General features: G+C 28.1%; 1 protein-coding gene across 2 annotated transcripts; it reads left to right on the top strand.

The window, feature by feature from the left end:
- Positions 1 to 6,725: 6,725 nt before the first annotated feature.
- On the top strand, positions 6,726 to 12,124 carry LOC122507142 (actin-5C). 2 transcript variants are annotated; one of them, XM_043619706.1, is made up of 3 exons: positions 6,726 to 6,883; positions 10,329 to 11,156; positions 11,272 to 12,124. In XM_043619706.1, the coding sequence occupies exons 2-3, from the start codon at positions 10,352 to 10,354 to the stop codon at positions 11,595 to 11,597; spliced, it is 1,131 nt and encodes a 376-aa protein (XP_043475641.1). In that variant the 5' UTR covers positions 6,726 to 6,883; positions 10,329 to 10,351; the 3' UTR covers positions 11,598 to 12,124. The 2 variants fall into 2 exon arrangements, with proteins under 2 accessions (XP_043475641.1, XP_043475648.1); XM_043619713.1 differs by lacking the exon at positions 6,726 to 6,883 and adding an exon at positions 9,169 to 9,323.
- The last annotated feature ends 236 nt before the right edge of the window (positions 12,125 to 12,360 follow it).

Consider the following 12,360-nt stretch of genomic DNA (forward strand, 5'->3'; position numbering starts at 1 on the left):
GCAATATTGCCCCAACGTTGCTTCGCAATTTTTTAAAAGTTTTTTCCCTTCCAGTGCAATATTTTAATTACTTTTTTTTATCGTAATGCTTGAAGTACCTTTAGAATAATATACTAAAAAGGAATCTCGGAAGTGCCCTTGCAACTACTGACAGGTGTACTATATATGTATATAGTGGGGGAGTCACCCCGCTAAATTTTAACTATATATGTATACATTGTAAAAATTGCATATATTTATAGTTTTATCTGCAGTGTAAGAGGTTGTTATATATATAATTCTGTTCGCGCCCTTGAATCTATTTAAAGCTTCATCTCGGAAAAGCATCAAGAAAGTATGCGTGGGAGTTGGATATGTGCGTGCAGGTGTCTGGTAAAGTGAAAACGAAACTCTAACCCTTTTCAATTCACCTCCTACCCTCGAAACCGTAAAATCCGCATTGCAATCTTCGTTCTATCAATTTTTGAATTTAAAATACCTATAAATAATTAGAATTCAAATAATTTGAATTAATAACATAAATTTCTCAATTTCCCTGCCACTTCCCTGACAATTTATTGACATATTAAAACTATTTTCCTTGACAAAATTCTTTTTACAGGAAAATATAAGAATTTACGGAAAATGAGTAAAATTTATTATTTCAAAATTCAAAAGCAAAAAGTAAGAGAGTAAGAGGTTAAGCAAAATTTGCAGCATCAAGAAATAAATTCTATTCTATTATATTTTTTCGCATCTATATTCCCATACGATAATAATCTGAAATAGAAAAAAAAATTGTTTTTCTATTTTCACCTGTTGATCTTTTTAACATAATATTGTTTTTTTTTATTTTATTGTCCTTTCAAAGAAACTCCACAGTGACATTGGAAATTTTCTTTTTATTTTATTCCCCAAGTCTATTATATATCTATTTTTATAAGAGAAAAACTCTTGTTATGTTCTATTTTCCTGATATATTGCTTTTATATTCTGTGTATGTGACTATATATATAAGTACCTATATGTATACCTATATATGTATTCGCAGACACAATATACATCATAAAAGCAACATCCGGATACATCCTCTTGAACCCTATACTCGCATGCTTCTCATTTCTTTAAGGGTCGTGCAGACAAAATTCTTAGAAATTTTTTTGTCTTCCTGATAGTTGTCCTTGGTCATACGTATATATTATTAGAAGTAATAATCACACACCGAAAAAAAAGTATACTGAAACTAAGTATAAATTATTCTAGACTATTTTCATTAGTGTATATTCTAAAACTTTTAGTATATTTCCAACAAATATTTTCAATATTAGTTGATATTCTTAAAAGAAGAATATATTCTAGGACTTAGAATATATACTTGTATGGAGAGGCGTTATGCGCATGTGCAATCGGGCGATAGCAGAAACTTATTGTAAAGTGCAGAGATTCGCGCTGGCACGTGAATGTTTATTTTCATTTTGTTTTAATAAAATAAAATTAATATGGAAGAAGTGAAAATGTGGCTTCGGTTGTACGGGCTTTATGAATTAGAAGGTCGTTTTGAATATAAGTAGATTTTTATTGTATCACTCATTTAACTTGTAAATTGCATTCAATTTATCTTTCATTCATTTTGAGGTTAGAAAAGTAAACATTTGCACAAGCAAACAAGCACAAGCAAAATTTTATTTATTTGTTTATTTAAATGTTATAACATTGAATTGCAATTTTAATTTCTTTCTTTCTTTAATTTCTTTTCACCCTTATTTCTTTCGCACAGGGGGTGATGGAAACCAATACATTAGTTTTAAACATTTATTGTAAAAGATTTTCTAATTTTAAATAAATAATTTTTAATATTATTTTAAGTGTCTTTTTTAATGAAATAAAAATATTTTAATTTTTTATTAAATACAATATTCTATTCCTCAAGTTAGATTACTCTATTCTTTCAATTAGAATATTCTATTCTTCATGCCAAAATATTTTCATCAGTAGGTGAAGAATATAATACACTTCCCATTAGAATATATACTTGATCATTAGGTGAATCTCCTCTAACATATAGAATATATCCTTGGCACCTATTTTAGGGGGATGTATTCTTCATGTTAGTGGGAAATACTAAGTTTCAGTATATTATTTTTTCGGTGCAGGGTCGATTCATAAAATTACATTATTAGTTTTGGATCAGTGATTTAAAAATTAGTCTTGTTCTAGATGTAATTTCTCATATTTTTAATAAAATTTTTAATTATCGACGGTATTAAATTATTAATTAAATTAAATTTTAATATTAGAATTAGATATTAATACTATTATAATTATAATGCCTGATTATTAATAGATGCAATAATCAATATTTTTTATGATAACAATAATAATAATAAGACAATAATAATGATAAAAACAATAATAAACTATTTTACTAATATTATAATTATAATGGTAATAATTTGAATAATAATACTAGAATATCAATATTATTTTAATAATAAAAGTAGCAATAATAATAATTATAATTTAGAATACAACTTGAATAGTATTTTGTAAAAATATTTTTATACAAGTAAATTGTTATCAATGTTATTGATAATAGGTAAATGACTGATTAAACAGTTTTCATATATAATTTAATAGAGAAAAACATAAAATTTGTTCACTTCATAATTAAAAAAAGATAAATATGCATATATGTGAAAAAAGGAAAAGCTAAAGCAGAATATTAGTTAGTGGATAATAATTATTAAAAGCTTAAAACGCAATTTTCTAAATTGGAAAGTGTTGCAACCACAATTTCGACACATTCGAAAAAAAACATTTAATTACCAAAGGAATTTAAGAACAATTATACGCTTTCGTCTTTTCTCTGATAAAATGTGTATTATATGCGTATGCGTATATTATGTGGAATAGAGGAAATGTTAAATTAATTTCAATATAAATAATAAACATATATTATATCTGCAAATCGATTAATAATTTAACTATACTCAAAATAATAATATTATCGATATAGTAATTAAATTAGAACAATATTATTCGGTTATGAATGAATAATTTTATTAAAAATAAAATTTAGTTTGATAATAATAAATAATTTATTTATTAAGGGGAGACTTCGACTGCTTTTTTAACTATATCAAGAAAATGATTTAAATCTTCAATAAAATTATTTTTATAGTAATTTTTTGGGAGGATATCATATAATGGTCAGAAAAATTATTCTGACCCTTTTTGGATTTTTATTTTTCTTAAAAATTGATAGATTTTTAAAGTCATCCGTAATTTTGTAGAAAATATGTTTTTGAATTTACAAAAAAATTGCCGAATGAAAAAATTTATTTTTACAATTTTAAAGCATTTTTTTTTTAAAAAACATTGTTTTTAGTAAAAATGCCAAAAAATACCATTGTTATACAATTTTTTTTGTATGAAAATTCGCTTGGGTATTTATTTTTCTGTAACTAATTTAAAAATTATAATTTTATCATATAATTTTTTTATTTTTAAAAATTATGATTTAAATACAAAAATACTAAATAATTTAATGAATAATTAAATATTTCTTAAATTTGAATTCTTTTAAAGAACTTTATCAACATTTTTTTAAATAATCGAATTTTTACGAATAATTGCATTAAAATTTTTGATAATAATTAAATTCATTCAAAAATAGTAATTTATTAATTGAAAATAATTATTTCACTCTAAGAAACAAATTATATCAAATTTTTTTAAATAATTGAATTTTTTCGAAGAATTTTATTCAAATTTTTAAGAATAATTGCGTCTTTAGCGGAATTAATTTAAAATTATATTATAAAGATAATTGAAATCCAGCGATGAGTTTTATTATTTATGAAAATAATTGAATTTTTGTCACCGAACTTTAATAAATTTTTTTAAATAATCGCATTCTTGAGAAGAATTAAAAAAAAACCTTTTTAAAGAAAAGATTTTTTTCAAAAAATTTTTTGAAAATTGTGTTTTAAATAATTGAATGTCTTTGAAAATTGTATCCTGATTATTTATGAAAATAATTGAATTTTTTCAAAAAAATTGTATTAAAATTATATTGAAAACGATTTAATTATTATAAAGAATTTTATAACAATTTTTAATAATAATTGAAATCCTGCGACGAGTTTTAATATTTATAAAAATAATTGAGTTCTTGCAACGATTATTATTAAAATTTCAAAAAATAATTGAATTCTTGAGAAGAATTTCATTATTTATAAAAATAATTGAATTCTTGCTAAGAATTTTATAAAAATCTATTTAAATAATTGATTTTTTTTTTGAAAAATATTATAGAAAAATTTCTGTTTTAAATAATTGAATTCCTGTGAAAACTTTTTTATTTATAAAAATAATTGAATGTTTGCGAAGAATTTTATAAAGATTTTTTTTTAAATTATTCCATTCTTTTTTGGGAAACTTTTTTATTAAAATAGTAGATATTAAAAATCATTCAATTACAAAAAATTTGTCCGAAAATAATTGAATTCCTGAGAATAATTATATTATTTATAAAAATAATTGAAATTCTGCGATGAATTTTATTAGTTAGGAAAATAATTGTATTTTTGCAAACGAATTTTACTAAAATTTTAAAAAATAATTGAATTCTTCAGAATAATTTTATTATCTATAAAAATAATTGAACTTTCACGGAGAACTGTATTAAATTTTCATAATTGAATTCTTGCAAAGAATTTTATTAAAATCTTTTAAAATAATTGTTTTTTTTTCAAAAAGTATTAGGAAAATTCTGTTTTAAATAATTGAATTCCTGTGAAAATTTTTTTAATTATGAAAATAATTGAATTCCTGAGAAGAATTTTATAAACATTTTTTTTTAAATTATTCAATTCTTTTGGGGAATTTTTAATTAAAATACTAGATATTAAAAATCATTCAATTACGAAAAATTTGTGAAAATAATATTGAATCGTTTTAAAGAATTTTATTAAAATTTGTTGAATTTTTTCCAAAAACTTTTTTAAAATTTTTTAAAATAATTTTTTTTATTTTAACTATTAACAAATTTAATAGAGTAAATTCTCAAACATGGAAAAAAGTAGCTTTTAGTGTAACAAATAAAAAAAAGTATTCAAATAGTAGGAAATCGTAAAAAAAGTAGTAAATTAAAATAAATTAGTAAATTTCGCACTCATCTACTATAAAACCTAATTAGGTTTTAGCAGATGAGTGCGAAGCCTGATACCTAAATAATAAACATTGATTATAAAAAAATTGATATTATTAATTAATTCATTAAAATGAATAGTAAATATAAATAATATTCTATAATGAATTTTATTGATTCAGAATAATCAATAGGAGTATACTTGTTATTTTGATATTACTGTTTAAATTACTGCCTAAGTTCTTGCAATTAAATTAGTTAATTTTGACTATTAGAATAAGCACCCTGACCTTATAATTATTTTATTGTCGTTCGTTAATTTAAAGGCAAACAGAAATATTTGACGATTGACAGGCAATTGTTATAGTTTTGAATAGCAAATCATTATTAGGGAAATCTTAATTCTTTTGCTGAGTGAAACAAATCCATTGTCAATCATTTCTCGTATACCCCCAACAACCCCCTCTTTCTCTCTAATTATTGTACTTAAGGGTACCTTTATGGTGCATTAACACCGATTATAAAATTCGAACACACAGTTAGAGTTCGATTCACTCCTACAGGACAAAGATATTATTTGTGTGTGTTTGTGAGTTGAAAAAAATTCTCTCATACAATTAAGGTTGATTTTGTATTTGTATTCATGCTAACATTACTGACACAGCGAAGCGAGTCGACGGTTAGTCAGGCAGGCTTTTACGCTAGTGTACACTTCGAGAAGACATTATATGCTTCTCGATATCGTACAGTTTGAAGCGGCATTTGGAGAATCTAGCCGGCAGCCGGTCGACCAACCAATCAGCGTGCCGCATTCGTTTTATGCCCATATATGGCAAGAGCTGTGAATTGCCGTGGTGGGAAGGAAGCTGGAATAGTCCATTTTCATTATCCAGGGATGTTACGCACCTGAGGGGCACAAATTCCTGACAATAGAAGCTGATTCATGGGAAAAATTCAATTTACAAAATTTTTTCACCTGAAATTTTAATTTTAGCTTATTGGTAATCAACGAGGAATGTGATTTTCGGGATTTTATTAATTAGAACGTTTTTGAAAGTTTGCAACAACCAATCATACCTGCGATCAAATTGGAATGGTCGCGATATTCTCAGGGCCGTGTCACAATATTTTGAATTTGGTCTTTAGAAATTTGAAATTTGAATACAATTATTTGGGATAAAAATTGTTTTCATAATTACTAATTCCTTATCTAGAGAAAATAGATCAATTTTACTATTTCATAGTCTGAAATATTATCCCCAAAAGCTCTTGAATAGTAATTTAATTTCCTTTTTTAGATTTATAACTCTGTTTGTCGTTTATTAAAACAAAAAATAGACTTTAAAACCATTTTTCTAAAAAATTTCCCCCATAAAAACTTTGCCAGTGAAAAAAATTTATTTTAATTTTAAAACAATGAAATTGTTTTTTACTTCTGGGTAAATTTTCTTCCCATTGTAAATATTTCGAAGAATATTTATCTACTCTTAGAATTATTTATCTGATTTAGTAAAATTATTAAAAAAAAACATGCGAAAAGGAGAAATTAAAAATTTGTTTTTTTTAGAATTTTAATTAAATGGGGGGCGGGGTGATTTTTAAATGTGACGTTCCTGATCTTTAGCCCCAGAGTTCGTAACTTGCGGCGTCTTTCGGTTTTAGTTCGACTCGTCGTGTCACTAGTATCATCTGCAGTTCAGCTTGCCGATCGAGGACCAGGCAATATCATCAATTTCATTTCCTTTTTAAAAGGTGGGTACTCGTAAATCAATTAAATCCTCGTAATTACGCGATTAAAACCGGTGCGTTTCGCGACGAACTGTCAGAATTTTTTGGGTACAAAGTTTCGTCGTTGGAACGGATCAGGCCGGCGAACAAGTCCGCCATAATAATTCTGGGCGTTGCTTCCTCGTGGCATTTTCAAAAGCGGTATTCACAATTAATTTCCCTGTTTATTTCAATTGTGATAATTTTTTTTAAATCCTTTGAAAGTGTGTTTTAATAATCCGACAGGTTGTAGTTGTCAGGTGGTTCCTTGACGTTCCGCGTGTTTGCAGGTGGTCGTCACATCGTGGCGTCTATTATTAGGCATACACAACGTCGTCATTCTGCCCTAACCTACCTCGTCTTATGCGATTCAAACACGTTTATTTTCGTACGTTTAATTCTCCATTCAGTTAACCGCGAAATGTTGACATTGACCTCCGTTGACCCTCTCAAATGTCTGATAAAAGATTTTGGTGAACAACCAGTTTTTCATTAGCCGGAAGCCGGTTAATTCTTTTAACGGTTTCTTTTTGTCTCCTTCCCCTTCTTTTCTCTCTTCTCTCTTTCTCTCTTTTCTTCCTGGAATCTCCGTCAAATCACTTTTTTGGCAAATTTTTTTAGATAAATAACTTTGCAGATTACAGGAAACCAAGGTTTGAAAATTGACTTCCTGTTATGTTAATTTGCTCATTATATTTCTTTCCGATATATTAGTCTGTGTAGTTAAATTTTAATTTGTAAAAATTTATTTTTCTTCCCTTATTTCAGTAAAGAAAATTTAATAATATTGGCAAAAAATTTTTTAAAGTGCTTAAATTATTAAATAAATTTTATCTTAAATTTTTAACTCTTCAACTAATTTTTTTCAGTAGAAATTGATTTTGGTATTTATTAATCCGTTATTTTAATAAGGGAAAATATAAAAAATGATTTTTAAATTCGAAATAATTATCAATGAATCAAAAAATACATTTTTCAAGAAAATAAATTGTTTAAATGAAAAATTTTACTATGGTTTTTGATTAATTAAAAAAGTAGATAAAAAATTAGATTTATTGTCAATAAAATTAGCTATAAACAATTCATTTCTTAAAATTGATGTTAAAATAAATTGGAAAAAATCTATTTTTTCCAATTATTTTAAAATCAATTTTTACATCAATTTTAAGAAATTAATTTCAATAAACCAAGTTTTAAGAGCTTTTTTTAAGAAAATTCTACAAAATTATTTTAAAAAAGCTCTTAAAACTTGATTTATTGAATATTTAATCTTTCTGAAAACGATTATTAATTATATAAAAATAGTAATTGACAAAAAGATAATTTACCATTCTGTCCTTAACTATTTAAGAAGTTGAATAATTTTGTTTTTTGAAGATTAAATTTATTTAAAAAGGCAAGTAAAATAAGAAATTAATTAATTAATTAATTATAGACGTAATTCAAATTTTATAATTATGATTTTATAATCATATATGTAATTATAATTTTCAATTAAAAATTTAATTATAATTCTATAATTATCAAAATTAATCATAATTTTATAAATTATAATTAAATTTATAAATTGATTCATCAATTAATTCATTGAATTAATTTATTAATTTTACGATTTATAATTTGATTTTTGAATAATTAAAACCGTAATTTAAACACAGATAATTACAACAAAAAAACAAAAAGTTTCAAATATAAATTTATAAATATACAAATATAATTTATAAAAAAATACTCAAGCACTTAAAAAAATTTTTGCAAATCTCAAAATTGAAATTACACGTGCTGTCAGAAAATCTGTGACTTAGAAACCACGTGATTCACATCTGATGAAGTACTACGTGAACTGACAGGCACTTGTGTGCGGGAAATCGAATTCCTCAAATGTCAAACAGTGTCGAAGTCATTCAAGCTGACTCTCGCGAGAAACCCTTTACTTGGCAAGGATCTTGATGGCATTGAGAAATATTTTAACAAACAGGAAGAGAGGCAGAGGGGGGTGGTTTCTTGTTTTTCTTATTTAGGAAAAAAAGAAGTAAACTCCAAAGAGGATTATTCAGTGTCTCGTTCAGTTTATTTGGATGATGCATTTTACAAAGATTGACGGGTGGTTATTTCGCGTTTGCGCGGGGGTGAATGAGGGGGGGGGTGATAGTATTGATAGAGAAGGGGACCCCCTCCCGCAACGGAACACTTCCATATATGGTAAAGAAAGCCAGGATTGGCCAAGGGTGTCCTGACTTTATTGGTCGATCAACATCAGGTGGGGGGATGAACAACGGGTCTGTTCATATAATACACTGCAAACCGGCTGGTCGGCTACATTTTGTGTTAGATGCTGTACTTGTCAGCAGTACGACAATCTGTCGTGTAACATCCAAAGAAACTTCTCCTAAAACTTGTACATAACTTTTTTTTATACCGCAATGTAAGTTTAATAAGTTAAATAAGTTATTTTGAAAAAGTTTTTTTTTGAAATTTTCGGAATATTTGTGTTTTTTGGAATTTTGTTTCGTTAGCAAAGTGTTTCTTTTACGAGTGGGTATTTTTGCCGCAAATATTTGTAATAGAGGTGAAATTATCGGATAGTGGGTGTCTTTTTGAAATCCGTGCACCGTATTTGGTGTCCTGTGTCAAATGGAATTTATTTGTGCTCAGCTCTGCGAAAATAGTGTTCAAAAAAGAAGTGTTTCCTTTTCGGATTTTTCGAAGGAGAAATTTTCTTTACGCTGAGAATTATTTTTCTTTCTTTTTTGCCTTTGAGAAGAATGTTTTCCAGCTTTTATGGTGGTTGTTGGGGAATTTTAAATGCACCGGGTTTATCGACTGGTTTTCACACCGGGGTTGGGCGGGGCAGGGTGCGGTTTGGAAGCCGACGCCTCCAAAGTCGATTGTTCAATTTCAATATAGGAGATTATTAATCCTCATTGTTGTAATTATTTCAATAATCGATTTTTTGAATAGTGGATTTAGAATTTTATGATTGGGATTTTAGAGTGAGGGACTCGTGGCCAGGGTGGCGAAAGGTTCTCTACGTGTACTTTTCCAGGTGCCATCTTAAATATTTGCTGGGATCACGTGACGTGACTGATTCTTGGAATTTAGCATTAACGGTCAAATTCCTTTCCTTTATCTCACAAACCCAGAGTGCTATCTTTTCGTTCTTGAATAATTAAGTGGTGATTTATGACTGAATATTCGGGCAGTTTAGTGTTAATTTTAGAATAGTTATCAGACAAAAGGGATTGAAATTCTTTTTCGTATTATCTAAAACTGATTTTAATTTAAAGTTAAATAACTTAAAATTTGACAGCATTATAATAATATTGTCGAATTTTGACAGTATTGTGATAATACTGTCGAATTTTGTAAAGATGAATATATTTATTGATAATTATGGGGATTGTGTATTAATGATTAATTTTGTTTGCAGTTAAATAAAACAACAGACTAAACATGTGTGACGAAGAAGTTGCCGCACTCGTAGTTGACAATGGCTCCGGTATGTGCAAAGCCGGATTCGCCGGCGATGATGCGCCCCGTGCTGTCTTCCCCTCGATCGTGGGAAGGCCACGTCATCAGGGTGTCATGGTTGGAATGGGACAGAAGGACTCGTACGTCGGTGATGAGGCCCAATCGAAGAGAGGAATTCTCACTTTGAAATATCCAATTGAACACGGAATTGTCACCAATTGGGATGATATGGAGAAAATCTGGCATCACACCTTCTACAATGAACTTCGAGTTGCACCCGAGGAACATCCAGTTCTCCTCACTGAGGCTCCCCTAAATCCCAAAGCTAATCGTGAAAAAATGACTCAAATTATGTTTGAGACCTTCAACACACCCGCCATGTACGTCGCCATTCAGGCCGTACTTTCACTCTACGCTTCCGGTCGTACCACCGGTATTGTCCTCGACTCTGGCGATGGTGTCTCCCACACCGTACCAATCTACGAGGGATACGCTCTTCCTCACGCTATCCTCCGTCTTGACTTGGCTGGTCGTGACCTCACCGACTACCTCATGAAAATCCTCACCGAAAGAGGATATTCATTCACAACCACCGCTGAACGTGAAATTGTCCGTGACATCAAAGAAAAACTCTGCTATGTCGCTCTTGACTTCGAACAGGAAATGGCCACCGCCGCATCGTCCTCCAGTCTTGAGAAGAGCTACGAACTTCCCGACGGTCAAGTCATCACCATCGGCAACGAACGATTCCGATGCCCCGAGGCTCTCTTCCAACCATCCTTCTTGGGTACGATTCTATACTTTAAATTTGATTTTAAAATAGATTTTAAATTTAAATTTAAACATTATATTTAAAAAAAGAAATATTTATAAGTACTAATGAATCCTTTTTTGCTTTACAGGTATGGAAGCTTGTGGAATCCACGAAACCACATACAATTCAATCATGAAGTGCGACGTTGATATTCGTAAAGACTTGTACGCCAACACTGTTCTCTCCGGTGGTACCACAATGTATCCAGGAATTGCCGACAGAATGCAGAAGGAAATCACTGCCTTGGCACCATCCACAATGAAAATTAAGATTATCGCACCACCCGAAAGGAAATACTCCGTCTGGATCGGAGGATCAATTCTTGCTTCTCTCTCGACATTCCAACAGATGTGGATCTCCAAACAAGAATACGACGAGTCAGGACCATCAATTGTCCACAGGAAGTGCTTCTAAGCGTCTAGTCGCTAATTTTTGTCGATTTCTCACATTTTCGACTCTTGAGATTATAATAATCAATGTTTGCGCGATATAGAAATTAAAGAAAATAATGACGATGATACTGTTTAAATCGATAGAGAAATGATGCTCATTAAAAATAAGAGTAGAAGTATTAAAATTATTAATTAAAAATTCCACTTTCTACGTACATTTTCTTTTTTTGCATAAAAGTGTAATTTTATGACATTTCTAAAAGAAAAAAAAGACAGAGAGAGAGGGAGAGTAGAGAGAGAGAGAGAAAAATACACTTTTGTGCAAAAGAATTATTTTTTTTTTATAAAAAACAAACTCAAAATTTTCGATAAGCATCATTTTCATATCGTTTTATATGTCTATTTCCTGACATTGATTATTATAATCTAAAAACTCATTTCATGTCATTAATTACTGTATCTAAAGCTTGTCGAAGAAATACAATAATTATTCTAAGGATTAGTTTTATAATTTTAATTCAATAAAATTGTTTTCAACGAAAAAAAAAATGTACTCAGTTTTATTAGCGACAGTTACAGTATTATTTTTTTTCTTTCTTTCCAAATAAACTGTGAATTATTTTGCAAATTAAAATGACATTACATTTAAATTAAAACGTAGAATAAAAGTTATACATTATCTTAAAAAAAAATTGTGTTAATATTTTTTCATCATTTTCAATTTTGACAGTATTTTTATTTATTTAAAATTTCTATTCAATATTAGAAGAAATAAAATTTATTTA

The sequence above is a fragment of the Leptopilina heterotoma genome, unplaced genomic scaffold, assembly GCF_015476425.1.
Source record: "Leptopilina heterotoma isolate Lh14 unplaced genomic scaffold, ASM1547642v1 Lhet_114, whole genome shotgun sequence".
Classification (NCBI taxonomy): Eukaryota; Metazoa; Arthropoda; class Insecta; order Hymenoptera; family Figitidae; genus Leptopilina; species Leptopilina heterotoma.

What these genes read in the sequence shown, in the direction of transcription:
- LOC122507142 (XM_043619706.1), top strand. Translation starts at nt 10,352, where the DNA reads ATGTGTGACGAAGAAGTTGCCGCACTCGTAGTTGACAATGGCTCCGGT. An exon ending in CTTCCAACCATCCTTCTTGG is followed by an intron (nt 11,157 to 11,271) that starts GTACGATTCTAT and finishes TTTGCTTTACAG; the next exon opens with GTATGGAAGCTTGTGGAATC.